The following is a 22,596-nucleotide window of genomic DNA, read 5'->3' as shown; positions in this document are numbered from 1 at the left end:
AGTGGTGACAGTGGGAGTCTGAGCTGCTTCCACAACACAGCGACAAAGCAGGAGGGAGAAAAGGGGCGAGGTGGCATTTCAGACAGAGAGGGGTTCAGCGACTGAGCCATCGGCGTGAGAGGCTTTGCGGAGCAGGCTGCCCTGGGAGGCCCGGGGTTTAAGGCTGTAACGGGAGTTTGACCTTGGGGATGGATCCGTCGCTGGGAAGACCAACGCGGTTGCAATGTGGCCCGGTCCATGAGTTTCGCTGTAGTAAAACAGCCAGCAAAAGCCTGCGTACAGCTGGTCCTTCCGTCCCTGCCGTGGGAACGGGTCTCGCTGTCCCCGTGGAGTGGAACAGTTCCGCCAGCTGTCCTGGCTTTGTGGAACGGCGGGGAAATCCAGGTATGTCCCACTTGGATTTTGAGCTCTAGGCAAAAATTCATTTAATCTTAATTTTTAGATGAGGACCTAGTAATAAAAAAAAAAGCAATGATTTTAAAAAAATTATAGTAAAGAAAATAAAACCTTGCAGCGTGCAGCCTGGCCGGTGGTTAAGGGCTACTGACCTCAGGTGCCAGATTTTTGTCCCGTCTCTACTGCTTTCCCATCTGGTCCAGTCCCAGTTTTCCAGTACCTGCTCACCTCCCTAACGTTGGAAAAGAACTGGGCTTGAAAAATAAGAGTCGTGAAACCTTCAGGTCCCAGCTGCTGCAGAAGCGTCGAGGCAGCGGGCTGCGGCTGTGTCCGTGGCTGCGGGGAGGAGCGGGCTCCTTCCCCACACAGCCAGAGCCCCACAGTCAGCGGAGGAGGGAGAGGGTTCTTCCACTGGTGCCAGGTAAGGCGTTTATCTTGCAGAGCATCCACCTACGCCGTCGCGAGGTCAGCGTTCAGCACCCAGATGCCATTCCTGGGCGCAGGAGTGCTGTGGTCTACACCTGGCAGATGTTGTAATGGACTCCGGTCTGGTCAAACAGAGTTTCTTCAATCATTTCGATCACGTTCTCTTTGGGATGCAGATGCGAAGTCTCTACAGAAGGAAACTTGTCTGTGCTGCTTGCTGGATCTTCCTGCAAAAAGGAAAATAATTTCTTGGGTGAGCGCACGCGCTGTGTCTGTGCAGTCATTCCCTCTCCTGCGTTCCCCTGCTCTCCCAGACAAGCTGTACCTACCGTGGGGGGCTTCGGGGCAAAGTCCGTCTCGCAGACGTGTGCTATGATGCCAGCAGCCAGAGCGTCGCCCAGGACGTTGGTCATAGTTCGAAAGCGGTCCCTAGATGAGAGAGAGCCATGAGGATGCAGTTGGTGGCCACAGCCAACGTGCCCAGAGTTGTTTATGGCTTTGCAATGTGTCCCCCTCCATCGTGAATGTCGCTACCGCTGGCTTTGCTAACGGCAAGGTGAGAAGTGCGGTATTGTTCTTGCAAATACAGAGGGGAAAACGGCCCATGGGAGGTCTCTGGGAGCCCAGAGCCGTGAAGGCGACGAGGCTGCTTCCATCTCATCGCCGTGGTCTTCCTAGCGCGCAGAGCTGGCCGCGCTGCTCCCCCCCGGAGGCAGCAGCAGCGTCTTCGCTCAGTGTGGGGGTGAGAGCTGCCTCGGGGAGTCCTAACACCCCGGAGTTCTGGGGAGAAAACCTGGGCTGTCCAGCCCCGGCAGCTCTCGCATCGGGGCAAGGTGCTGGGTTGGGGGAGTGCTGGGTGCCCAGCCGTGGCCGGAGACTGAACTTGTGTTGTGTTCCCATTTTACAAGTTTAACCTGAGAAGTCAATCTCCATTGATGTGAAAGAAAGAGAAGAGCAGCCAGGATCCTCGGTGCTGCTCCCTCCCTGTCCAGGGTGGCTGCGAAGGGCGGACCACAACCCCTGTGTCAGTTCTGTGGAAGTCAGCGTCTGCTCTGCCTGGTTTTTTCACCTGGTTAATTTGCTGCATTTTAATCTTAGTACTTTAAAACGGGACGTTCCACAGACTGTGTGACTTGGGCTGCTGTTTGTCTGTGACGAAAGTAATCGAGCATCAGTTTTTGTCTCAAGATCAAGCTGGGCCGCATCTGTCAAGATGAAGACGGTCTGGCTGGGAGGGGGACGGCCTTCGTGTTGCTGCCGTCCTTACAAATGCCATGCTTACTTGTAGCAACTCCGGTGATGCTGTGGTTCTGGTGACACGGGTTTGTGAGAGAAGTTGCTTATTAGATGCAAGAGGGGGTTTCGCTACCTCGGTTCCAGAGCCGACTGTCTCGTTTTCTGCTGTGGTTTGGTGTGCAACCGGCTCGTGCTTTGCCTCCTAGCTGGATGTGACATCTACTTCTCTCTCCTTTCTGCTTTTTAATTGTGAAAATGCCCGTGTTTCAGCAATAGAAACAGCAAACTGGACGAGCACACCCTGTAAATCATTACCAGTGGTTTATGGTTTATTGTTGGTTTCTCTGATTCCCCCCCACTCCCAGAGACTGTGCTTTTTTCCTAAAGAATCGCATGTTTCCACCCCTTTTATCACTCTCTTCTTGTTCTTAGCATCTTTCTGGCTAATTTTAATTTCTCCTTGTGTGAAGCCAGATACCCTTCACCCTGCTTTTCCAAGCTTGTTCCTCTTCCAGGGATAATATTCCACCAAAACAGGTACTTTACCATCCACCGCTTCGCTTTGACTCTTGTGCTGCCCATCTTCTGTGGGTCACAGAGTGGGCAGCTTGGAGAGGACTGGGACTTGGGGTGTTTCTAGGGAATGCTTGAACTAGCAGCCGTACGCGGTAGCGCCTTGTGAAGACAAGCCTACACGCCTGCTTTCCTCCTTTCCTACCTCTCAGTACAGAGGAAAGTAGCATTCTTTTGATCTCTTAAAAATATAAATTATATGTGTTTTAGAAAGATAGGTATTGTTACTTATTTGAGACCTCCAACAAAGACGTGTTACAGAGTCAGACAGGAATTTAGCTAAAGGATGAGGACAAGCTGGTATCTCAAACTGGGGACCTCACTTGAGAGAGCGGCTGAAGACCAGCACCGCTTCTTCCACGTACAGTCCTGAATGAGGCCCTAGACAGCGACGGGCACCGCGGAACCGAAACACCTCAAGTCAAACGCTCCTTTAGTGGACTGTTTGCTGATGGTTATCATGGGCTATTTCAGTAAAATAATCGGAAATGAAGAGTCTCACGCTCTGCTCCAGCCTTGTTCTGTGATCCCTTACGCTCTGCCTGCCTCCCTGAGAGCTGCTTCGGACACGTCGCTGCGAATTGGCTCTTAGCACCCGCCCGTCACGTTGCCTCTGGAGCATACTTACAGAGCCCAGTCGACGGCGATGATGAGTGTGATATCGTCAGTCGGCAGCCCAACAGAAGTCAGCACGATGACCATGGTGACGAGGCCGGACTGGGGGATCCCGGCTGCCCCGATGCTTGCTGCTGTTGCTGTGATGCTGCGGAGAGAAGGCGGCTGCGTAATTATTGTGGGTGAAAAAAAAAAAGGAAGCATGTTTACCTGGCAAAGTGAGTTATTCCCTTGTGGGAGCACTGGATCGGACCTGGCTGCCTCCACCTCATGCTCCCCGGTGCTGGCCTGAGCCTCTGCCCGGGCACCGCGTGGCGGGGGGCTTGCAGCAGGTCCGGCTGGCTGTGTGCTCACGCAAGACCCTCTGTGTCCCAGGGTAGGCAGCCCCTGCATAAAACTGCGAAAGATTTGCACCTGTGCTTACTTATTTTTATCGAGGTAGGTGCTGTATTTCCCCGCGTATAAAATGAGGGTATTCCATTGCTGAAGGGGAGTAAATCACACCTATGCCAGCCTTGCTGTGCTGAGATCGTCCCTCTGCAGCCGCAGGTGCTGGGCTCTAGCCGTGCTGTTAGTTCGCAGGCCGGCTTCTGCCTGCAGGCAGAGTCCGTGATTCTGCGGCCAGTTCTGTGGGTGCAGAGCCCGAGCCCTCCCTGGCACGGGGGGCTGGTGCCTGCTGCACCCTGGCCTGCTCCGCAGCTGCCCAGCAAAGCTCACGCCGCTGTAGCAGGACCTCTGCCAAGCACGAAGAGCGTGAGAGGTCGTTATAATAAAATATATCTATTGTCGTCTCTAAATACGAATAGAGAGAAATAATTCAGCTGCTGCAAAGAAACATTTACCTTATCGTTATAATTTGTCCCAAATCCAAGTCGTATTCGTTGACCTGGGCGATAAAGATAGCAGCGACCGCTTCGTAGAGCGCCGTGCCATCCATGTTGATGGTGGCCCCGACGGGGAGGACGAAGCGTGCCACGCGTCTGTCGATGCCGTTGTTTTCCAGGAGGCACTTCAGGGTGATGGGCAGGGTGGCTGAGCTGCAGAGCAAGCAGTGATCAGTAATTCTCTCTGTCGTCTGCGTTGAGCTTTATCAATAGGGATTAACATGATGGTAGAGAAATACGAGTCCTCCTGGAGGTAAGTGCAGCAGCAATGTTCTACAAATTACTGTGGCAGCTGAAGTTTCCTCAGCGTGCCCTGCCTGGGGAGCGCGCGTATCTCGCCAAGCGGTCGGTCAGCTGCGGCTGCAGGATGAGCCGCTCTCCGTGAGCAGCTCTGTGCGGCGGTTACCGGCCTGTGGTACTTCCCTGGCCCCCACGTCAATCCTGCAGCACCTGGAGCACTGCTGGGGGTCCTTGCAGACCCCCTTGTTCCCCGCGCTTGCGGGGAGCAGCCACCTCGGCTCCTGCACCCCCTGACCTTGCCCTGTTTTTTCTGCCCAGCATGACGACGTGAGCTGTCACGTGGGAGTCGGGAGAAGGACGTGCAGGACGAAGACTGATGGAAGAAAGGAAACGAGCACGGAAAATCATAGAATCCTGAAGGTTGGAAAAGACCTCCAAGATCATCAAGTCCAACCATCACCCCAACACCCCCATGCCTGCTAAACCACATCCCCAAGTGCCACATCCACACGGTGTTTGAACCCCTCCAGAAATGGGGACTCCACTGCCCTGGGCAGCCTGGTCCAACACCTGCCCACTCTTGCAGGAAAGAAATTCTCCCTAAGAAGTCAGCAGGATTGCGGTCGGCTCTTGGAGCTGGGGGCTGCTGTGCCGGAGGGGCTGGCTGCGCAGCGCGGTGCCCCGGCCCCTGGCACGGAGCGGGCTCTGCCCTCTGCGGAGCGGCAGCCCGGCTGGCGGGAGCGGGCAGAGAGGGGAGGCAGCCTGGTGGAGGCAGAGCTGGGGACCCGCTCCAGAGGACAGCGGGTGGTGGAGCGCAGCAGAAGAGACCTGTGTGGGTGGGTGCTGCGGGGGGGAGGTGCCATCCTAGGTGGAGGCCAGCAAAGCCCTTTGCCTGGTCAGACAGTTCCTAAGGAATGCTTGAATTTGTGTGTCTTCCAGAAAGGATGGTAGTTTCTAATGTGAAGTTTCTTCATTGTTATAAAGTATATTTTTATCTATTTTATTCCTATTGAAAAACAATCTAAAATTATAAAATTTTACCAAAGTAGACAATGCTTTTGTGTGGAGGAGCTTGGGATACACAGGAACTGATTTAAGATTTTCAGTGAAGTGTTCAGAAGAGCTTTTGATCTTTTCAGTTAAAACCCAGGATCATAACCCCAGGCTGTTTTATAAAGCACCTACAACAGTCTGGTTTTGAATTCTTTGAAAGAAAACTGTCTGCAGCAATTAAGGACATGCACGCGCCCGTGTTGCTGCTTTGCTCTGGGAAGACCCCAGGAGAGGGCGAGCGGAGGAGCGACGCGAGCTGGCCGGCTCCGAGGACCAGGGCCATGCCAAGCATCCCGCTAGCTGCTGGAACTGGAAGCGACCGCATCCCAAGCAGTGCTGGAGCCTGATTCTTCCCTGCCCGAATTGTCCCTGTTCTCCCGCAGGTCGCCTGGCCGTACGCACGGCCGCGTCTGTCGCGGCTAAGCCAGAGGGGTGCTCAGCGTCTTTCAGCCGCGGTTTCATACCTGGAAGAGGTAGCCAAGGCTATCAGCAAGGCCTGCAGGATCCCCTGGATGAAAGCGAAGGGGTTTTTCTTGGTGATGAGCACAAAAAGCAGAGGTAGCAGAACGAGTCCGTGGATGACTAGCCCTGACACTACTGTGATGGCGTATAGCCCCAGCTTCTGCCCTATGACTGATGGGTCTTCCATCTCCAGGATCTTTCCAGCGATGAGAAATACAATGCCAAAGGGGAAGTACCTGCCAAGAATAAGCATAAAAAGGTATTTATGAGGATGCAGCAAGCATTGAACCACTACACAACAGTTATTACAGTATTTGGTACCGTGTGGTACCAGTGCTCACAACAGGAGCTTGTGGATGTGTGACCGGCGTGACCAGTAGATAGCAGGTGAGAAGAGAACTGAATCAATCAAAACATTTACCAGACTGCCATCGAGACGATCTTCATGACTGCTTCGTTCAGACACTGGCAGACGTTCACCAGCGGAGTTCCTCGCTCGCCCATTTTTCCCAGGAGGAGTCCTGCAACCAAGCAGAGGGCTGGGCGTTACTCCGTGGTGCCGCGGGAGCAGCACGTGTCCTGCCAACGTCTCGGGGCTCTGGTGGGCACCGAGTGGGTTTTGCTGGGCAAACTCGCAGCAGGTCAGACTGAATGTGGATTTCTCTCTGCCTTCATGGGTCACGGTGGTTCTCTGCTCCAAGCAAAATACATCCAGCCACCTCTGAGAACCCCGCCAAACCCAAACCCGGGATCTGGACTGTTCCTTGCACGGACAGCTGATAAACTCTTCACTGCTGCTCAGGACTGGACGAGTCCCTTCTCGAGGTGGGTAAGCTGTCTTGGTGCTATTGTTAATACCAGAACAACGTCACTCTGGAAAGAAAAATGGATTTATTTTATTTTCAAGGATAAAGCTTGGTGGCGTTACAGATAGCTGAGGAGGTGACCGTTTGCTGCATCCCTGCCCTTGCTCTGGAGTAGACCCGTGCGCCAGGTCTGCTGCTCAGATGAGCCTCTGCAGACGCGCTGGGCTGTGCCGGGTCCCCGCGGCGCCGGCATTCTCGCCTGCCTCTGGGCCGGGCGGTGCTGGCTGCCGGGCAGACGGCTTTGCCGGTGCCTCGCAGACCGTGCCATGGTGGTGACACACGTGGCCATGCAGCAGCACATCGGGAAGGATCCAGCGGAGTTGCTGAGATACAGGCACTAAGCCTCCTGTCTTAATTCTGTTTCTTCTTTTGATGTTGTTGTGTTAACCTGATTCCTGTCTAGTTTTCTGTTGAAGTAATATGAGAGCAGGAACAGGTGAATGGTTGGAGGGGTTACGGTGCTTTGCCAGCACAGAATTGGCCAGTGCTAAATCCCATCGCTTCAGCTGGCGAGGAGGTTTCCCAGGTACCCACTGAGCAAAAGGGAAATGAGGCTTGGAGTGTTTGCCCGTGTGGTTTCCAGCCTGGTGCGTCTGCTTTCTGTGCGGTCTCGTTAGCTAAAATTACTTCTGAAGCACTATAGAAGTGTCTGCTTTAGCTTGGAAAATAAGAATATAGTCAGGATCTTGTCTTGCTCCTCTCATCCCCCTGCAGTCTTCAGGGCTGAGGGCTCCTGGAGACCCTTGGCAGGTAGCTGGATCTCAGTTTGCTCGGAAGAGAGGTGTGATAGGGTCATCTTCGCCAGGATTTTCAGATATGAGACAAGGCTTTGATGTACTTAAATATCATCTCGGTGGATCTTCATCCAGTATTGGGTGGCCGTAACAGCAAGTTTGAAAGAAATCTGTTTCTCTTCAGGTCCCACAGACAGCTGATCTGGAGAAGATCGCCCTAGCAGCCGGACAGCCTGCTGCAAGAAACTTGAAATCTCTGCCCTTTGCTGGATCTCAGAAGCAGCAGAGACGACTGGAGACACTCAGTGCCGGCGAAGAGGTGGCTGGTGCTGGAAGCTGCGTGGGGTTACCACCCGCAGCAAAGCCACGCCGGGTGGCCAGCGGGCGCTGCGTGGACACCGTGGTCTCAGTCCCACCAACTGATTCTGATTTTGGCCTTGGACACAAATACCCTTTGCTGAGAGCTCGGCCAGCGTCCACCTTGCCTGGGATCTCTGTTTCCCACGGCACGGAGCTGTGCTGCCTGGCCTTCCCTGTCCCTCTCCTGTTTTCTGCTGGGCAAACGCCGTTAATTCAACCTCTCCTCGCAGGCAAAGCTTCCTGCGGCTGCCAAAATGCCCTTTTCCAAGCTGCTGGTCCCTGGTGCTCTGCTGGCCTGTGGCTTCCTGGAGCTCTAACCCATCCCGTGCAGAACGCGGGGAGGGCGGGTGGGTGGCCGGGGCTGGCTCAGGGATCTCCCGCCGTGTCCTCACTCGGTGCTGATCCTCACTCCCACGCTGGCAGGGCGCGGGGTGGTAATCTTGGGAGAGAAAAGCGGCTTTTCCTCGCTGGTTTGGCCGGGCTGGAGGAGGGCACGTGTCCTGCGAGCAGGAGCAGGGCACGTTCATGAAGTGTTTGTGGTCCGCGGAGGGTGTTGGGTGTGGGGACAGGAGTCTGCCATTGGACATCTGTCTGTCAGGGTCTCTGGGTGGGTCTGTCTCTGCCAGGTCTCGCTGTGGCCGTCACCTCCAGGCACTTGCTGTATCGCAGCCCGTGGACCTGGCCGCTCTCCCCAGGCCCTGGCAGCTGGGCTGTGCTGGCCGCGCTGCCTCCACCCCGCAGATCCTCTAATTGGCTTTCTGGTTCCTGATACACGAAGTTCAAGCCCCTTGCCCTCACCTCTTCATCTGCGTGTAATCCTGTCCCCATGCTCATCGCCTCCTACTCTTTTCCCTCCTGGTTTGCCTCTTCCCTTTCTCACTCAGCTTTGCACCCGGGGTCACAGAATCACAGAATAGTAGGGGTTGGAAGGGACCTCTGTGGGTCATCTAGTCCAACCCTCCTGCTGAAGCAGGGTCACCTACAGCAGGCTGCACAGGACCTTGTCAAGGCGGGTCTTGAATATCTCCAGAGAAGGAGACTCTCCTGCTGGCTTAGGCTCTGGGTCGGCTCCAAGTTCCTCCTTCCCGTGACTTTCTCCCCTGTACATACACCTGCTTACGCCCTGTCCCTTGCCCGTGTTCTCTCCATCCCACCGCTGCTGCTTCTCCCTGAAGCTGCTGCCGGGCGCCTTGTCCGCACGCGCCTGCGGGCTGTTAGCGCAGGGAGCTCGCTTGCCGTGCAGAGTCACAAATTTCCATACATTTGTGGCAGGCGCTGAGCCTGCCCCAGCTTCCAGCTGCTGCCTGCTCAGGGGTCTGAACAGTGCCAGCGCGAAGGGTTCAGACCGTTTGTAACGAGCTGTGTCCCAGGCAGCCTCTGCAGAAGTCACGGCTCGCTTCAGCGGACACCGTAAAACGGCCCCTGCAGCCTACGTGACGGTTTGGAAACCCTCAGGGCCCGCGCTTGGGCTGTGAAGGCTCGTGTGGGAAATCTGGGGAGGAAACAGCCTCGTCGGTGCCTGACCCCGTTTTTGAGCGCCGTTAGGGACGGCACTGACGAAGGTGTTGGTTCCCCAGGGCCCTGAGCAGGAAGAGTCAAGACAACCTCATCCCCCCGAGCATCTGAACCTCAGTTCGCAGCGCAGCGGCCGCAGCCGTTGCCCCCCCGGGGTGCAGCCGTGCGAGCTGGGTCGGGGCAGCGCCGAGCCCAGCTCTCTGCCGAGCAGGTACCTATCGTTGCCGAGAAGATGACGATTCCCAAGACGTTCATCTCGTTGCTGGTCCCAGGCAGGGTCCTGTAGGTCATCTCAGGTGACGGCGTCAGCTCGAGGAACACCGGGCGATGGATTTCAGGGTTGTCAGCGTCGGGTGCAAAGTAAATAAAACTGAGAGATTTCCCTGGGATCTTCGGAAAGCCGGGAGACTTCACCACCGGGACGAGGACAGTTCGATACTGGAACAAGAGCGAAGCGGTGAGGTTAGTGTCCTGCTGGCAGTGGGCTCCATCCTGCCCTGCACACAGAGGCAAAGCCATCACTGGGCCGGGTGGCCCTGGGGGTCCAAAGTTTGTTTTTCGCGCAGTAGAAGGCTGGTGAGAAGAGGAGGAGCAGGAAACCGGCCAGGGGAGCTGCGGCTGTTCCCTGCAGCCCTCGGCGCAGCCGGCCTCGGGCTGCGCGTCCCTGGGCAGACGCATGGGTGAGGGGGGTCCCTGCAGGATGCTGGTGCAGTGCTGGGTAAACTTTGGGGTCCCCTCAGGGAGACCTCTTCACCCCCCACCCCTCTCCTTCTGGGGGCTTTGTGGGTGCTTTCCCCATGCCACGAGTTTGCTCGTTTTCCCTTCTCCCCTCCATCCTACCTGGCCCCTCCTTGGGCTCTCCATCCACCTCGGCCTTTCCGTCCCCACGCTCGCCCCTCTGCCTCCGCTCCCGACCCCAGGGACGGCCGAGCCCCCGCGCAGCAGCGGGGTCCCGGCGAGGAGACGTCATGCTGCGGCTGTGCGGCAGCGCTCGAGGGCAGGCGGGGGTGTCCCTGCGGCTCCGTGCCCCCACCAGCACCCTCCCACCCTGGGTGCCCACCCTGGGGTGAGCTGGAAGCTGCCGGGAGCGGGGAGGGAGGCAGAGGGAAGGGGCTGGGGGTGGGAAGAGCCCCCGGACGGGGAGAGCAGCGGGTGCGGAGCTGAGCACCGTCCCTGTCCCCGCACAGAGGGGCCGGGTGAACTCACCTGCTGGAACGAAGCTTCGATGAGATTGGAAGGAAACATGTTTCTGTAAGAGAGCAATGGCGCAGGGGTTACAGCGCGTGGCGAGAGCCCGGGGAACAGCCTGGGAAGCAACTCGGGCCAGCATGGGGGGACCACGACCGCCAGCACCAGCCTGGTGCCTGCTGTGCCAGGGCGGAGGCAGCGGGGAGGAGAGCGGGGAGCAGGACTGAGCCGCGAGCAGAGCGGACTCGCAGAGAGCCGGAGGCTGGGACAGACGCCGGCCGTCTCCAGAGCCGGAGCAGGATGCGCAGAGCCTTGTCCGGGCGATCAGCTGCTCCGGAAGCGGAGATTCTCCCCCAGCCCCGGGGTCCGTGCTGCACCCCCTCCCCAATTAACCCTCGTCCCCTGCTCTAACCCAGCCCTGGGCCAACTCCTGCTCGGTTTGGCAGAGCCCGAGGAGCTGCGGGGTTTGGGATGTCACGGCCGGGGCTGCAGACGGAGAACCACCGAGCCTGGCAGAGAATTGAAATCTGCTCTTCCCTGCAGCTGCACCCCTCTGGGAGGAGAGCACCGGGGGGCAGGTGGGCAGAGGGACAGCGGTGGGGAGAAGGGAACCCCACGGCGCTGGGCTCCGAGGTGCTGGTGCCTGCTCAGCGTGGCCAGTGGTTCTCCATTTCCCTTGAGAGCTGAATAACTCCCGGGAACTCAGTGCCTGGTGGCAAGAACTTCTCTGCGAAATGCCGCCGTGAGCTTGGCTCCTCCCGAAATTCGGGGCCGTACCTGATTAAATCCAGCAGCGCGTCGGCGGAGCTGAGCACCACTTTCCCCACCGAGTAGTCGTCCTTCTGGGCAGCCGCGCCGGGGTGGATGCTGACCACCAGGATGATGCCAACGGTCACTGCCATGAAGGTCGTCCAGAGGTAGTAGGTGATGGTGATCACCCCCATCTTCCCGCAGGCCTTGGAGTCCATGGTGGCCAGCCCGGACATGAGGCTGCAGCAGAAGAGACTGCGGTGAGTGGCTGCTCCCGAAACTGCCCGAGATGCATCTGATGGGCAAAATCTCCAAGGTGGGAGAAGTCTCCATAGATTTTTTTTCTTGTTAACCAATGCTTAGGGGCAACACCAGGCTCTTGCACATTTGTGTGCCCGTGCCCGCAGGATCCCGCACCCAGGACAGGCTTGTGGCAACCCAGGCTGAGCTGCCAAGGGCAGAAGACACCTCCCCGAGTCCCTTTGCAAGGTGTGGACATGTTTTCTTTTTTGTCCAAGGGATAAGAAGTAAATAGTGTGTTTGATGGTGAGTAATTAATGCTGCTCTTTCTTTTTCTCTCTTTTTTTTGTTGGTGATATGGTTCTGTATCTCCGACGCCCTGTGCTGCTGCGTCACTGTGAGCAGCGAAGAAAGGCGTTCGCGAGGTTTGTAAAATCCTGGTGGGGGCGGTCCCTGGGGGAGCGTCAGGCTTCACGCACACGTAAGCTTTCCTAAGAAGTAGCCCGTAAGCTACTTTTAAACAAAACTGGACTAAAAATAGAGAGGGTATTGCGGGCTGCGCCGTCAGGGAGAGCTGCCTGGGGGCGGACGGGAGCGTTTGGGGGCTGCAGCTGCCCCGTCTGCACGCAGACCCCACCGAGCTCCTGGCCGTGGGTTTGCGTGGCCCTGGGTCCCCGGCCAAGGCGGTGGCGGGCAGCAGCGGCCCGATGACCCCGGCGTGGGACGTGATGGAGACAGAGGCAGCGGGGGTGAATGCCACCCTCGGGGACACATAAGGGACGGGTGGTTGAGGTGGTGGCCGGCCCGCAGATCCCCTCAGCAGCCACGTGCCTGGGAGGAGAGACGCCCTGGGAAGCTCAAGAGAGGCCACAAAAGCAGCGCGGAGGTGGGTGACGCTTCCCAGCGTGAGGCCTGGGGAGCTCCAGAGCTGAGCCCCAACCTGGACAAATCCATCCCCAGAGCACACCCGCTCCCCGCTGGGACGGTGCCCGGAGAGCAGACGCTGCTTGACCATCGATCAGTAATCAAGTAAGAAAGAAGCCTTGTTCAATTCGACGTGCAAGAAGGGTCCTGGGAGCCCTGCATCACTGAGCTGCGAGGAGGGCTGAGAGCACCCCGCGAGCGAAGGAGAGCCCAGGCAGTGCATCGGGGAAAGGGGGGTCTGAAACACTGGAGGGGGAAAGAAAGCAGCTCTGCGGGGGCTGATACCGAAAAAAACAAGCGTGGCCAGGATAGAGACCACACCACTCCCCAAAATAGACCAAAGGCAAATGGGACAGCAAACAAACTCTGAAACAGAGAAGTGACCTGTTCTGGGGTGCATCAAGAAGAGTGTGGGCAGCAGGACGAGGGAGGGTCTCCTTCCCCTCTACACTGCCCTGGTGAGGCCTCATCTGGAGTACTGTGTCCAGTTCTGGGCTCCCCAGTTCAAGAAAGATGAAGAGCTACTGGAGAGAGTCCAGCGCAGGGCTGCGAGGATGAGGAGGGGACTGGAGCATCTTTCCTAGGAGGAGAGGCTGAGGGAGCTGGGCTTGTTCAGCCTGGAGAAGAGAAGGCTGCGAGGGGACCTAATAAATGCTTATAAATATCTGCAGGGTGGGGGTCAGGAGGACGGGGCCAGACTCTGTTCAGTGGTGCCCAGCGACAGGACAAGGGGCAACGGGCACAAACTGGAGCAGAGGAAGCTCCAGCTGAACCCGAGGAAGAACTTCTTCCCTCTGAGGGTGCCGGAGCCCTGGCCCAGGCTGCCCAGGGAGGCTGTGGAGTCTCCTTCTCTGGAGATATTCCAGACCCGCCTGGACAAGGTCCTGTGCAGCCTGCTGTAGGTGACCGTGCTTCAGCAGGAGGGTTGGACTAGATGACCCACAGAGGGCCCTTCCAACCCCTACTATTCTGTGATTCTGTGGTTCTGTGAATGAAGAGCTAATTGCTTGAGTATTTCTGATGAGCTTGTGTCAGCAACTGTTTAAAATATGAGAATCCATGTAAGCTGTTCAAGACCTTACTTAGACTTGAGTGTGACTCTGTTGGCTCAATTTCTGATTTGTGGATCTGGATAAAAGTGGGATTTGCAAATGTAGACACAACGCTGAGAGGTGCTTGTGGTTTCTACCTGAACTTTCTCAGAACCCTCTAGATAAGGAAATCTGCTTGGAGTTTAGACAGCTGCCCATCATCAGCTGCGCACAGATGATCCCGGCATCCCCGGCTGGCTGGGCCCAGAGAGGGGGAAAACCCCACCCAATGCAGGTGTCTGATCATCTGACCTGGGTGTGGGTGTCTGCCACATCCAGGGGACGATTTGTCCCAGACCGTTGCTGGGGAGTCATGGGGTTTGATGGACACCAAGTCAGGGGATCCTGCTTGGTTGCTGGCCACGTGGGGCTGGGGTTGTTCTCACCCTGGGCAGCTTTGGGCGATCTCCTCGATAGGGGATCACAGAGAGACCTCCTCAATGTGATGGAAGGATGGTACTGTAGAAGCAGAAGATGATGTCTTACCTGGAGGTGATCAAGGGCAGGATCAGCATCTTCAGCATCCTCATCAGGAGCTCTCCAGGAAAGGAAAAATACTGCCTCTCCTGTGCATAGAGCAGAGCCGTGGTGTCAGGTGAGAGCTGAGAAGTGGGCGCTGATCGTGGATTAAGGGCTCAAACCTGATAAATTTGCCGTTTTCCCAAGCAGACCTGGCTCAGCTTCGTTCTGAGCCGGCAGCCATTGCTTGTGGCACTTGGACGCTGTTTCTCTGGCTGTCCCTTACTGGGAGCCAGCTCAGGGGTGGGAGATGCTGGCCACATGGGAAACCCGACTGTGAACCGGAGAGGGGTGTGTGGGGTGGTCCCCTCCCAAAAACATCCTCGGGTCCATTGCCCTGTAGGGAATTGGCCCCATGGCCCCAGCGCTGGCTCCTCCTGAACGTCGTTGCCCTTGTTGGGGAGCAGAGGCTCGGCTGCGCGTGCCAAAGTGCCCTGAAGCTCGAGTGCAGCCCGACGCCAGCAGCCCAGGGTGGAAACACCTTCTGGCCGCAAATGGCCAAGGCGAGCTCGGGGAGCCGAGGTGTCTGACCCATCCGTGGTGAAGCCTCGCCGTGCACCGAGGGAGGCTGGCACGCCGTGGCCTCTGTCCACCCCCTGCGCTCCTCACGTGGGTGTGGGGCAGGGCTGCCCGGAGAGAGACCCCCCAAAGCCCAGATCCCACAGCCATGGCCAAGGGAAGAGTGAGGTCTGTGAGACCAGCAGCCACCTGGCCAGCATCCCTCCATCCACCACCCAGCCATCCATCTCTCCATCCACCATCCATCGCTCCATCCATCTCTCCATCCACCATCCATCGCTCCATCTGCCATTCCTCCATCTGTCTCTCCATCTGCCATCCCTCCATCCATCTCTCCATCCACCATCATTCTGGCTGCTGAATTCCTTCCATCTGTCGTCCATCCATCCATCCATCCCTCACTCCATCCATCCATCCACTTTCCCTCCCTCCCTCCCTGCCCCGCTGTAGAGGTTTCAGGGACAGATCTGAGATGGCCCCAAGCCAGGCAGGTGCTTTTGGTTGCTCCAAAGGAACCAACACCACGGGCCTTTGAGGGACGCCAAGGGAAGCCATTTAAGATCTCCACGCTGCGATCCCTGCGCAGACCCACCCGTGTGGCCTGAACTTGGCCGATTCCCCCCGGGAGCTGAGGCAGAGCGGGGCTGCGAGGGGGCTGGGCAGGCACGAGGAGCGACGGCGGATTTGAACAGCGTCTCGTTTGTTGGCGGGTTTCTCAGCTTCGTGAGACTTTCCCATCGCCAGGAGGGACGTGGGGACTGGCTGCTTCCCCAGCCCCTCGTCCGTGGCACAGATTTGGGGATGAAAGTCTTTAATGGGGAGGAGTGGCTGCCAGGGACCACGCGCAGGGCTGCGGCGACAGGGCAGGGTGGCACTGGGGCAGAGCACGGATGAACTCGGTGCACGGCAGGACGAGGGGCCGGAGCCCCCAGGCTCTGCCGGCCTCAGGCCCGGGGGGGGAGGCTGCCGGGCTCCCGCAGGCGCGTGCACCAGGGCGCGGGGAGATTACACCCGGCTGCAATTAAGTAACGAGATCATCCCCGCTGCGGGCGGCGATGCTGAAGGGCGTAATGGCAGTGACGGGACTGTGCGGAGTCCCTGCGGGTGACACGGGGACGCGCCGGCGGCAGCCGAGCTCTCCCACCATCAGCACCTCCCCGGGCTCAGCCAGCCTGGCTGGAGATCAGGGCTGAGCCCCACACAAGACGCCCGGTGACGTTAAAGCCGCGTGGATTTAGCGTGGTGACATTTAACGGCGCAGCGCTCCTAGAAAGCGCCGAGGGAACGCACCTTTTCGGTGCATTTTCTCCAGTGCTTTTGTCCCCAGGGGCCCTCAGAGGGAGGTGACCCCCCCGGAAAGCCCCCCAGGCTCTCCCCCAACCCCGCACTTATTTGTTGGGGCTTCTCCAGAGAGTGGAAACGTGCTCTGGGTGAGCCTCCGTGCAGCTGGGAGGGCGAGAGGAGGAGCTCAGCGCTGCTCTCCGGGCTGGGGGGAGGCTACTGCTGGGCATCCAGCAGCCGGTGCCCCCCTTGCTGTCCCCATCCCCCCCGTGGGCTCCCGCAGCCCCACTGGCTCCGTCCCAGAGCCCCCCCACTCCCTGTGGAGGGAGACAGGATCTGTCCTGCAACTTTGGCGTTTGGTGGCTTTTTTGGGGGTCAAAAAAAAAAATAAAAAAAGGGCTGTGAGGAGAAGCCAGTGCTGAGAGGTGGGCACAAACTGGAGCAGAGGAAGCTCCAGCTGAACCCGAGGAAGAACTTCTTCCCTCTGAGGGCGACGGAGCCCTGGCCCAGGCTGCCCAGGGAGGCTGGGGAGTCTCCTTCTCTGGAGATATTCCAGCCCCGCCTGGACGCGGTGCTGTGCAGCTGCTCTGGGTGACCCTGCTTGGGCAGGGGGTTGGGTGGGGGACCCACAGAGGGCCCTGCCGACCCCGGCCATTCTGGGATTGTGTTCTTGGGCAGGAGCCTTTGCTTTTGGGGCCGTGCTCGCTTGGGGCCCGTGGTGGTGATGTCTGGCAGGCACCAGCGCTGCTCGCCCCGACCGCCCCGCTCCATCCCCCTCGCTCCCAGCCCCGTCCCAGCTCACCAGCTCCGTCAGCTCCAGCGCCCGCAGCAGGAACCCCAGGAGGCAGCCGGTGGCAACCGACAGCATCGACAGGGTCAGGAGGCCATTTTTACCCCAGAAAGCCCGGACCCACTTCCAGACGTGCGGGAAGGTCGCGGACAGCGAGTTCAGCAAAGCTCTCCTCACCCGCTCCCACATGGTCGCCCTCAGCAGCCGGGGCGATGCCTCTCGGAGCAGCTCATGGCCCCGGGCACCGCTGCGCCCACGGACCCCGGCTCTTTGCCGGGAGCCAAGCGCACCAGCGGCTGATCCCCGGGGCAAAAAGCTTCGGGGCTGTGTGGGAGCCTTTCCCCTAATGGAAAGTGACGTCTTCAACTGGTTAATCTGGGCTTGGCATCGCGCTGGGGCCGGCGCTGAACCCTCCCAGGTTAACCCTCCACCCCCGGGATCGGGGCCGCCCGCTGCAGGCTGAGAGCGGGGGTTCGGCCCCGGAGCGCCCTTCCCATCGTGGTTCCCGATCCAAAGGGAGCTGGGTCTCACGTCCGTAAGGGCTGCGTGAGGGCAAAGCCTGCGAAGGAAGACTGGTTCCCAGTTAATCGGAGAATTTCCCGTGGCAATCTGCGCCGACCGTCAGCCCGAGGCCCAGCGGACGATGCTGAATGTGCCCACAGGAATATCTCCCACCCCCCCTGCCCCACCAGCTCTGCCGGAGGCTGCCCCACGGCCGTGGATGCTGCCGGGGCGCCTGGTCGATCATCATCGCTGCCCACGGTGGTTTCGAGTGTTTCCGTGTCTCCGGCTCAGGCCAGGAGCCTCGCGGGGCGGGGAGCGGTGCAGAAGGCAGCCGAGGGACGGGGTGGGCGGGTGTAGGGGTACAGGGCCCTTCCCAGGCTGAGGATGCTCTGGGGATGGGGAAATATTAAAACCTCTCCAAATTAAAACCTCTCCAGCCCAGATTTTACCGCCCCGCGCTCCCAAATGAGACCACGCAACCCTCTCAAACCGTTGCCGTATTTTACAGAGCCAAAGCCACAGAGGAGGCTTGGCCTGAGGGTGTCCCCGAAGCCGCAGCCCCGGCCGCGCTCTCGGCAGGGACGCGGTGGCTTTCGCGGGCTCTCTCGGAGGAAGCAGAACTCCTTCCGAAGCAGGGCTGTGGGCAGAGTGCTGCCTCCTGGTCTGGCCCCTGGGGAGGTCTCTTGTGGCGCTGCCTTGTGCCTTTGGCTGTAGCCTGGGTCCCTCAACCTGCCAGGCAGAATTCGATCACATCTTTGCTCAGCAGCACAGCTGAAAGACGGTTGTCTCTGCTCCGCTCCATCTTCAGAGCTGTCTGCAGGCCAGGGGATGGAGTTCGCGTGCAGGGAGTGAGCAACTGCTCGGGAAAGGGTGTCCCAAGTTGGGGGATCAGGGACATCTCAAAGGACCTCGAAGGGTTCCTGGGGCTAGCAGCAAGGGGATGGAGCAAGCTGAGAAGGGAGAGGGTGCAGAGAAGTCTGAATTGGGAACAGAGGAACACGAGGAACTTGTGGGGAACTGGGAGAAAGGAAGGGATGTCCCAGAGTGAGGGAGAGGGATCATGGAGAGGGCGGGGAGAGAGGGAAGGGAGGGGAAACAGGAAGGGAGGCCATGGTGCTGGCACGGGGATCGCTGCCGCCTGCCCGTGCCAGGGAGCAGCACCCGGCGCCTGGCAAAGGGGCCGTGGCAGCAGTGCCCTCTGCACCTACCATAGATCTCAACGTCGTCGTAGATGTCAGTGTCCCTGTGAGGAAGAAGACGGGGTGCTGTGAGCGGTCTGGTCTCCCGTGTCCCCACCGCCTCGCGACTCCTGCTGCCGTGTCTGTCCCGTCTCTCCTAACATCTCCACGGGCTCTGGTCTCCTCCACGCAGCCCCATTCGCCTCACGCACTCCCCATAGAGACGGGATCTTCTGGCGTGGGTGAGCACGGTTCTGGCCCCCCTCACGTTGCCCTGGGTGGGTGGTGGCCCTGTCCCAGGCTGCCGGGAGCTGCAGACCTGGCCATGCAGAGGGACAGCGCCGGCCCCTCGCACCATCCCACCAGCAGCATCTGAACAGGGTCTGGGCAGGTCCCACACGAGGGACCACAGCTCGGGGAGGGCTCACAGCACCCCAGGAAGCTGCTCCCAGAGCCAGAACCTCTCCTGACACCAGAAACGGCAGGTTCCAGCCCAGGGTAACTAGCCGGCGGTGTGCTGAGGGTCGGTGCCTGGGCTGGAGGGTTTTGGGTTGGCACTCAACGGCCAGCGCTGGGTCGGTGCCGGGCACTTGCTGGGCGATTCCTACAGCTCGTGGAGTGGGGAGGAAGGGACTGGGGAAGAGATACTCACAGGTGGAGCATCACGGCGCGGGGCACGTAGCCGTCTGCAAGAGAGCGAGGAAAAGCGTGTCAGGCTGTGCCGGGAGCCAGGGCACGGGCGAGGTCTCAGCCCAGGACAAGCAGGGCTTCGCAACGTCTCACGTCCCGGGGAGAGCTGGGGGCATGGAGCAGCCGGGCGCTGGGAAGCAACCTGCTCGGGGCAAAGCAGGGAATGAGCCTGCCAGGCTGGCTGGGGAGAGCCTGGGCCCCGTCGCTCCGCCTCGGGGAGCACCCTTCGGTGCAGACGTGGCTCGTGGAGCCCATGGCAAAGCCTGGTGTGCCGGGCTGGCGGCCGGGAGGCTCCGGGAGCTGCGAAGGCTCTGAGCAGAGGGAGACGACAAGCCCAGCTAACGGCAGAAGCGCTGGTGCTGAGCGGGTGGAAGAGCAGGACGTTTGTGCAAAGAGAAGTGGAGCATTTGAGATGCTGGGTACATGTCAGGTCTGTGTGACAGCAAGGGGATGTCTCCTGCTGTCTACGGGGGGTGGTGTGCGCAAAGAAACCTCTTCCCGAAGCTCTGTGTGCTGCGGGCACAGCACCAGCCCCTCCAGACTTACACCTCCTCTGGCTGTTCCGGCAGAGGATTTGCTCCTCATTTGTAAACTGAATGACATCAAGAATTTCTCCTCGTCTCAGTGGCAGGTTCTTCCCTCCGCCCCTCTTCTCCGTCGCGGCGGGGTCGACCATCATCTGAGTCAGGACGCTGATGCTGCCTTCGAACTGCAACACAACCAGCAGCGCTGCAGCCTGGCAGCCGCCCCCGGGGAGCGTGAGCCGGGCAGCCCCGGCCGCTCTCCCTGCTTGGAGACAGCAGATCCCTCTGCAGCCAAAAGGTCTGTGGGACCAGTCCGAGCTGGGGGTGCTGCGGCGGGGCGCAGGGCGGGTGTGACCGGGGTGCTGGCTGCTCTCTGCGGAGCACAGCTCCTCTCTGCCATTGCCATGTGCCCTGCCCGGGCAGGGAGGGGAGCTTAGAGGGATAAGCAATCGCTTGTTGCCGCTCACCTTGAATTTCTTCTGAAACTCCCTGTCTGCCTTCTCTTCCTTCTTGCATTCCTTCAGTGTCATTGGCTTCACCCTCTGGGAGACCTGGGTTTCTCTGCAGAGGCGATGCGAGTCCCGGGCAGGCTCAGGTGACCCCCCGCTCGGCTCCCTCCCTCCCCGGCTGCTGCCCCGGCGTGTTTGCCTGCGCCAGCTCTCCCCCGGCGCCCGAAGGTGCCTCCCTCCAGGGCTGCTGGGGCTCTCAGCCAGCTTTAAACCTCCTGCTTGTGCTCTTCACCACGGACATTTCTGTCACAAGCCCAGCAGAGACCATTAAACCACCAGCTTTGTCAAAGCAGCAGTGAGCCCTGGCCGTTTTGAGACCCTTAGGAAGAGTGAAGACCCCTGTTACCTCTGTGCCGCTGCCAGCACGGCAACTCTGTTAGAGGCTCGACCGGCGTCTCCACCTGTAAAACCAAACCCCGGGAGAGGTGCTGCCGTGAGGCTGCTGTAAGCTGTAGACACCCGTTGAGACGGGACGCCAGACTCAAACAGCAGCAGGAGCTTTCTCCTCCTGGGACCAAGCCCTGAGCTTTCCCCCTGAGCGCGGAGGGGATCAGGATTTCCCCTGCCCGTTTACACGGCAGCAGGGAAGCCCATCGCCCTCCCAGGCATGGGCACGGTGGGCTCAGCATCGTCCTTGCTGCTGCCCGTGGCTCGCCGGGGCCTCGAGGCTCTCTGAGCTGCAGCAATCCCCTCCCCAGCCAGCACCCCAGCCCCTCCTGCACCCACCTCCTCCGGGGCGGGGATACTCCGGTGGCCGGGACGCAGCGGGCGGCAGAAAGCCTTGGCCTCTCCCAAGCTGCCCAATGGGCTCCACGTCATCGTATATCTCCTCTTCATCCCTGTGACGAGGCAGACGGCGGTGAGGACGCCCTGTTGCAGCGCTGGGGGCCGCGGGCCGGACGGGGGCTGCCAGGAGGAAGGTGGGCAGCAGGCGGCTGGGCTGCCCGTGGGCTGGCCCCGGCTCTGCGGCAGCGCGGGACGGCAGCCTGGGGTGCGGGAGCCGGGCAGCGGGGTGCGATGGCAGCAGCCGGGCCCGTGCAGTAATGCAGCCCGTGGAGGAGGGTGCTTTGCACCGCCGGAGCTGCCTGCACGGGGTGCTGCCCCTCGCTGGGCTCCAGGAGCAGGCAGGACAGCCCAGGGACCCTCTTGCTGTTCCCTCTCGTGCCCTTCCCACGGGGTCAGGACAGCCTGGAAGCCACCCAGAATAAAAGCGCTGCCTCAGTCCTTACCCCGTTCCGCTCGGAGCATCCTGCGGTGGGAGCCGCGCCAGGGCTGGCGCGACGTAGCCTGGTTTCAGGTAACCTGCCGTAGAAAGAGGAACAGGAGGGAGCAGCAAGGGGTTATTTCAGATTTGATGCTTGACTCTGTCACTCACGCAGAGGGTGAGAGTCTCCCTGGGCTAGATTTAGTATGCAGGGGTGCAGGGAGATAAAACTGACTGCACGTCTGGATCCAGCGAGGTGTTTTTACCCCTTGGCTCCTCTACAGATTTTCTTTCCTCCCAGCACACTGGGGCACAGCCCATTGGGCAGCTCACTGGGGAGCTTTAATATTTATTTTCCCATTCTGATGTCCCTAATGTTACTTTCCCCCTGGACCAGTGACAAAAGGGAAGGGGAAGAGGCCAAAATGGGTATTCTGAACGTGGTGAAAACTCTGAACTCCAGATCTGGACCAGAGTCAGGGCAAGTCCTGGATATTAATGGCCTCAAGCTGCATCAGGGGAGGTTTAGATTGGATATCAGGAAAAATTTCTTTCCTGAAGGAGTGGTCAGGTCTTGGACCAGGCTGCCCAGGGCAGTGGGGGAGTCCCCATCCCTGGAGGGGTTCAAAAACCGTGTGGATGTGGCACATGGGAACATGGTTTAGCAGGCCTGGGGGTGTTGGGGTGACGGCTGGACTGGGTGATCTTGGAGGTCTTTTCCAACCTTAACAATTCTATGATTCTATGATTCTATTCCATGATCTCCAGGTGCTCAGGAACATCATCAGCCAGAACATGCTGCTGCACCCCGTGCGATCACTGGCGTACCTGCACCCCTGCTAAGATCCCATTATTTTTATCACCAGCCTCACAGCTGTCACCAGCCTGGTCAACCAGACCAGCCAACAGCTGGCACGAAGATCTGCGGAACAACATCGCCACTCTGCTGGGTTATCGCACTAAGTAGTGCGCCATCATATACAAGGCCCTAAAAAATGTAAGATTGCCCTAAAAAATAACAAAAACAACCAAATCAGGGTGGGGATGTAATTCTAGATGTTCAGACTTGCCTCAGTACCGATGAGACAAATAAATACTTGAAAGCTGCCGGTTTGTAGGACACGCGGAGAGCAGATCGCTCCCTCCTCTGGCAGGGGCGCTCAGCCCGGGTCTCAGCGCGTGAGCATCGCTCGCACAAGGGCAGGGCCGGGCCTCAGAAACTGTGCTAAAACAGTAATAATGTCTTGTAATAATAACATAAACCAGCTCGGTTTTGCAGTTCTCATAAGGAGGGAAAGAGATGCTCTGCTCTCACAGTTGCCCTC

General features: G+C 59.0%; 2 protein-coding genes across 3 annotated transcripts; both read right to left on the bottom strand.

Moving 5' to 3' along the window:
* Nucleotides 1-911: 911 nt before the first annotated feature.
* Nucleotides 912-16,851, bottom strand: LOC104333823 (excitatory amino acid transporter 5-like). The gene is made up of 11 exons (XM_075444112.1): nucleotides 16,675-16,851; nucleotides 14,040-14,119; nucleotides 11,326-11,538; nucleotides 10,567-10,609; nucleotides 9,576-9,798; nucleotides 6,307-6,406; nucleotides 5,888-6,121; nucleotides 4,089-4,283; nucleotides 3,260-3,394; nucleotides 1,152-1,251; nucleotides 912-1,049 (listed from the first exon to the last, which is right to left on the bottom strand). The coding sequence occupies exons 1-11, from the start codon at nucleotides 16,849-16,851 to the stop codon at nucleotides 912-914; spliced, it is 1,638 nt and encodes a 545-aa protein (XP_075300227.1).
* An 899-nt stretch (nucleotides 16,852-17,750) lies between these two features.
* PRAM1 (PML-RARA regulated adaptor molecule 1) lies at nucleotides 17,751-20,108 on the bottom strand. Of its 2 annotated transcripts, none has more exons than XM_075444429.1 (5): nucleotides 20,026-20,108; nucleotides 19,581-19,743; nucleotides 18,997-19,030; nucleotides 18,375-18,409; nucleotides 17,751-17,895 (listed from the first exon to the last, which is right to left on the bottom strand). In XM_075444429.1, exons 1-5 carry the CDS (start codon nucleotides 20,086-20,088, stop codon nucleotides 17,891-17,893), a joined length of 300 nt encoding a protein of 99 aa, XP_075300544.1. In that variant the 5' UTR covers nucleotides 20,089-20,108; the 3' UTR covers nucleotides 17,751-17,890. The 2 variants fall into 2 exon arrangements, with proteins under 2 accessions (XP_075300544.1, XP_075300543.1); XM_075444428.1 differs by having other exon boundaries at nucleotides 17,894-18,116.
* Between the last annotated feature and the right edge of the window lie 2,488 nt (nucleotides 20,109-22,596).

This window comes from Opisthocomus hoazin, chromosome 27, assembly GCF_030867145.1.
Source record: "Opisthocomus hoazin isolate bOpiHoa1 chromosome 27, bOpiHoa1.hap1, whole genome shotgun sequence".
In the NCBI taxonomy this organism is placed as follows: Eukaryota; Metazoa; Chordata; class Aves; order Opisthocomiformes; family Opisthocomidae; genus Opisthocomus; species Opisthocomus hoazin.
Note: the sequence above shows the minus strand (reverse complement) of the source record. Positions and strands in the feature narration are given on the sequence as shown.